General features: G+C 47.0%; 1 protein-coding gene across 1 annotated transcript; it reads left to right on the forward strand.

Moving 5' to 3' along the window:
• Positions 1-673: 673 nt before the first annotated feature.
• On the forward strand, positions 674-5,004 carry LOC133890677 (probable GTP-binding protein OBGC1, chloroplastic). The gene is made up of 7 exons (XM_062331168.1): positions 674-2,065; positions 2,923-3,196; positions 3,356-3,647; positions 3,772-3,931; positions 4,008-4,116; positions 4,253-4,383; positions 4,670-5,004. The coding sequence occupies exons 1-6, from the start codon at positions 741-743 to the stop codon at positions 4,346-4,348; spliced, it is 2,256 nt and encodes a 751-aa protein (XP_062187152.1). The 5' UTR covers positions 674-740; the 3' UTR covers positions 4,349-4,383; positions 4,670-5,004.
• The last annotated feature ends 405 nt before the right edge of the window (positions 5,005-5,409 follow it).

Consider the following 5,409-nt stretch of genomic DNA (forward strand, 5'->3'; position numbering starts at 1 on the left):
ATAATTTTAGTTCTAAGATTTATGTTAGATTTAGAGTTGGTATAATAAAATAAAGTGATCTAAACTTTTATTTTTAATTTAAAATAATAATTAGATGAGTCAGCTAAATATCCTTGATGCATATATGATTTCAGATTCAAGATTTTTTTTAACTAGATTTGATTGGCTAAAAAAAATCTTAGATCTAGAGTTCTGTCAAATAAAATCTATAGTTTTAGAATTTTTCTATATATTTGTTTTGATAATCCTGTATTTTAAAAGGGTCCATGAATCGATGTGGAAACTCTAAGATCATCCTAACCATTTTTTCTTTATTTCGTTTTCTCTTTCTAATTCACTTTTTCGTTCTCATTTCTTTTATTTTCTCTTATCTCCAATAGTTTTCCTTCGAAGAGATTTATAAAAGAAAATAAAAGAGAATTTCGTTCGGGAGTGAATGACTTTAAAAATCTTTTTTAAAGAAAATCGTAAAAAACCTGTTAAAACATAAAAAATAAAAATCTCTTCTATGTCGCAAAGAAAATTCGTTGAGCATGTTCTAACCACATAGTCCCTTGCATGACATCGCATGATCTCATCCAGCTGATGCCAAGCGGCACGCACCCGCCGCATGATTGGCTGCCGACGGTCGGATATCGCGACGACCGCAAAATCTTGGCACAAGTAGCCGCCACGCTCCTTATCCGCTCGAGTCCACTCGAGCTAAAATAAGCATCTCAGCTCAGGCGACGGCAACAGCGATGGCGCCGGCCGCCGTCGCCGCTGCGGCCTTCCCATTCCGCCTCTTCTCCGCGGAGGCGCGCCGGAACACGAACAGCGCCAGGGGAAAGCGGAACGCCGCCAGGCCGCTCAAGTCCTCTCCCCCACCTCGCCCTCCCTCCTCCTCCGCCAGCGGCGGCGGCGTCGCGGCCACCACCTTCACGCGGCTCCCGCTCCGCGACGCGCCCGACACCACGGAGGTCGCGCTAGACCGGTTCCCCACCGCCCCGGCCAACCCGGAGACGCCGGATCCCGCTTTCACGCGCGGGAATGTCGAGCGGGTGGACGAGGAGGAGGAGGAAGAGGTGGGCTTGGGGGCCACCACTTTTGCTAAGGTACCTCTGCGGGACTCGCCGGACGGTGTGGAGCTCACCATTGGCCAGTTTGAGGCGCGCGCGGCCAGTAGGAAGAGCCCGGGAGGCCGCGCATTTACACGGCAAATGGTCGAGCACCTTGACGACGACGGCGAGGAGGAACCTGTCGTCAGCCGCCTGGACGTATTCGAGGTCAAAAAGGGCAGGAAACCTCGGGTTCTTGCACGGGAGGTGCTCGGCGAGGACGCAGAGGAAGACGACGACGTCGTGGTGTTCGACCCGGACTACGGCGACGACAGCGTTGACGAGGAGGGATTCGAGACGTTCCCGATCAAGTGGAGTCCCAAAGGTGACGTCATTGCACGCGCGGAGTTCGGAGAGGTAGATTACGATGTTGCAATGGAGGATGACGACGAGGAGGAGGTTGTAGTGTTTCACCCAGACTATGACGACGACGAGGAAGAGGACTCATTGGAGGACAACGACGAGGAGGATGGGGAGGATGGGAAAGGGGGGGCGAAGGAGAAGGGTGTGCCCGCCGTGATGCGATGCTTCGATACGGCCAAGATATACGCCAGGGCCGGCGACGGCGGCAACGGCGTGGTGGCCTTCCGGCGCGAGAAGTACGTGCCGTACGGGGGGCCCTCGGGCGGCGACGGCGGTCGTGGGGGCAATGTGTACGTGGAGGTGGACGGGGAGATGAACTCGCTGCTGCCGTTCCGCAAGTCCGTGCACTTCCGCGCCGGCCGCGGCGCGCACGGCATGGGCCAGCAGCAGGCCGGGGCGAAGGGCGAGGACGTCGTGGTGAAGGTGCCGCCAGGGACGGTAGTGCGGTCGTCGGACGGCAGCGTGGAGCTGCTTGAGCTTATGAAGCCCGGGCAACGCGCGCTACTCCTCCCCGGTGGCCGCGGCGGCCGCGGCAATGCGGCCTTCAAGTCAGGGACAAATAAGGTGCCCAGGATCGCAGAGAAGGGGGAGAAAGGCCCAGAAATGTATGTTCCCTTACAGCGAAAGATTGTTTATCTTCTTTTATATGATTAGAATGAATTCTTACAGTCGTTACATTTGCCAACCCTTGTCTTTGTGGAGAGCACGGAAATATACTAGCTAATTGCGAATTAGTGTTAGGATATTATCTGCAGCTTCATTTGTCAATGATCATCAGGCCAAAGACAATGAGCACCAGATCAGACATCGCGGGATATTATCTGCAGTTTCATTTGCTTACCCTATGCTAATCATTAGCAAATGAGCCATCCAACTAGTTTTATCCTAAGCATGGAGACTTTGATGTATCGACCTCCATCTCTCTGTTTGTATCTACAGCTTCTAGCCACCGGACACTTAATACATTCATAAGTTAACCTTGGGCTTGAATGTGACATTATAAGTAATTGGAAACATAGCTAATGTGCTACCTATTTATATGCCTAATGTATTTAATCTGGTGTTGCTTAATTCGTGGAATTTCCCAGCTGCCTGAATTATTATGGGATTTGCATTGGTAGATGTTGGAGAAACTTCTTGTGCTTATAAATTTCTAACTGATAGCAGTGGGGCTTTCTAAATCACTGATGTTGCATAAAGCTCCTCGTAAAGAATTGAATGCCATGGCAGTGAACTACTCAAATGACTACAATAATTATCCACAAATAAATTGACTCATAATGATAATGCACACCTTAATCTTGATGTCACTATAATCACGAGTCTCTAACTGCTGGCTGTTCCTACTTTCTGTATCAGAATATCTGATTTTGTTTTGTGATGACTTATTGGATACATTCATCTAATCCATCTCTATGTTTTGTTAACATTACATCCTTTTTGGGTTGCTGGTTGTTGGCAGGTGGTTAGATTTGGAGCTAAAGTTGGTCGCTGATGTGGGTATTGTAGGTGCTCCAAATGCTGGGAAGAGCACTTTATTAAGTGTTATTAGTGCTGCCAAGCCAACAATAGCCAATTATCCTTTTACCACATTACTACCAAATCTTGGAGTGGTCTCATTAGATTTTGATGCTACAATGATTGTGGCAGACCTTCCTGGTTTGCTGGAAGGCGCCCATCGTGGGTATGGTTTGGGCCATGAGTTCCTAAGACATAGTGAGAGATGCTCCGTCTTGGTATGTTCCTTTTCCCCTTCCTTTCCTCTCATCTTTATATTTACATCAAAGTTCATGTGTGTTATGGTGATGTAAGGATTTATTATTTTATTTTTAAGTCATGAGATTAGAAATCTATGTATGACTGTGCTGATTTTTAATGGCTTATTGGAGTCTTAGGTGCATGTTGTCGATGGTTCTGCACAACAACCAGAATATGAGTTTGAGGCGGTTCGCTTGGAACTGGAGTTATTTAGCCCATCTTTGGTTGACAAACCCTATGTGGTGGTGTACAATAAGATGGACCTTCCAGAGGCATCGGAGAGATGGAATATATTTAAGGAAAAGCTACAGGCTCAAGGCATTGAACCTTATTGCATTAGCTCAATAAACAGGCAGGGCACACAAGATGTTATTCATGCTGCTTATAAGCTTCTGCAGAGAGAGAGACAAAGGATGAAGGAAACTGAAGGTGCCTGTTTATCCTCTCAGTTTAAATATATTTGTAGCCAGCCAATAACAATTACTCAAGCCTGTTTTTTACACAGCACATTGTTTCTTTGAGCTATTCATCTTGATACTACATGTTGCTGCAGAATGGAGTGGGCAAGAAAATCTGAACCATGTGGCAGATACAATAAAAAAGGAAAGGCGTGCTCCAATGAATGAGTTTGAGATTTTTCATGATAAGGGTACAAATACATGGAATGTTGTTGGAGCCGGAATTGAGCGTTTTGTTCAGATGACTAACTGGCAGTAAGTAGTTTATTTTTCAGTGCTAATTGTTGACGACACTACATTTTATATCTCTTAACATCCTCTCCTGATGCAGGTACTCAGATTCCTTGAAAAGATTTCAGCATGCTCTAGAGGCATGTGGTGTCAACAGAACTCTACTCAATCGTGGAGTTAAGGACGGAGACATAGTAATAATTGGTGAGGTATGTATGTGCTAATCAGAGCATGATCAATTGCTGAACTTAAAAGCCGCAAGGAGCACCCCTGTCGCATAATGGCACACATAGGTGGACACACAAATGGACTTCTCAGCTTTAATAAGAATCGTGTTCTCTGCAGATGGAAATGATTTGGAACGATGAACCTAAAAACACCCGTCCATCGAAGACGATGAACACAAAAGATGACGCTGTCCGGTGGCCTGCATTTCGTTAGAGCAATTGTTCTTCAGCTTTTTGTTAGCTATATAGGTAAGCCGATGTCGTAATGAAAGCTTAGCGCTAGCTTACTGAAATTTTGATGTTCTATTCTGCATTCCTACTTGTTGTTAAGGCTCTTAGCCTCTCTTCAGCAAGATCAGGAACTTAACAGTTAACATACAATAAGAATCTGCTCACGATAACCTACGGATTGTGTTTCCTGTTTGGTTAACATAAAAATATGTTTAAAAAACCACATATGCTTGCAGTCCTGATCATCTTTGTCTCGTCGGAAATTGGAATATTGCCTTATTATGCGTTCATTTGATGTTCGCAGGAAGATGTTAGTAATTGGCATGCAGATCTTCGTGCAGTCTGCACACAGTCGGCACGGTTGGGGAGAAGAGGAGAAATGCTGGAGATAAGTAAGCCCACTGCTGTGCCAGATGATCTGACGCGCTCTCCAGAGACAACGTCGATCGGAATCCGATGGTTGGAAGAAGATTGGACGCTGGGCGCCGATGATATATCGTGCGGAAGGCAAGCGTAGCTATACATATTTAACGTTTATTGATAAATGAAATTTTCTCAAGGAAAAATCAAATGTCTTCCCGAGTTCCTGTGCAGTAACATACGCAAAAGAAAGAAAAAAGAATGCCCAAATTGGCTGAAGACACAGAGGCCATAGCCCACCAGCCTACCAGGTACTATTAAGTGACTCACAGCATGCCGTACAATGGGCATATTATGAGGAAAATGCAACTCCGTATGTTTTGCGCACGCAGAGCTGCCGTTTTATCTCGCCAGCGCCGGCCGTGTCCGCGGCCTCCGCGAGCGTGAAGCCACCTACACGTTGGCTATAAAAGTTCCACCGGGCCGGCGTGAGCGCTGCTTCCCGTGCCTGACGCTGCGGCAAGGTCGAACGGCTGTTCTTCACCCACGCGTCGCGCGCGGCCCGGGCGCAGAACCGCGGCGGCTCCAGCCGGAAGGCAGGCCGGCCGACCAGCATTATTTCGTTGAGGAGAGGGAGGACGTGATGACTATTGTCTCATAATCTCTTGGTTGCAGTGGTAGACA

Source organism: Phragmites australis, chromosome 14 (assembly GCF_958298935.1).
Source record: "Phragmites australis chromosome 14, lpPhrAust1.1, whole genome shotgun sequence".
NCBI classification, from domain to species: Eukaryota; Viridiplantae; Streptophyta; class Magnoliopsida; order Poales; family Poaceae; genus Phragmites; species Phragmites australis.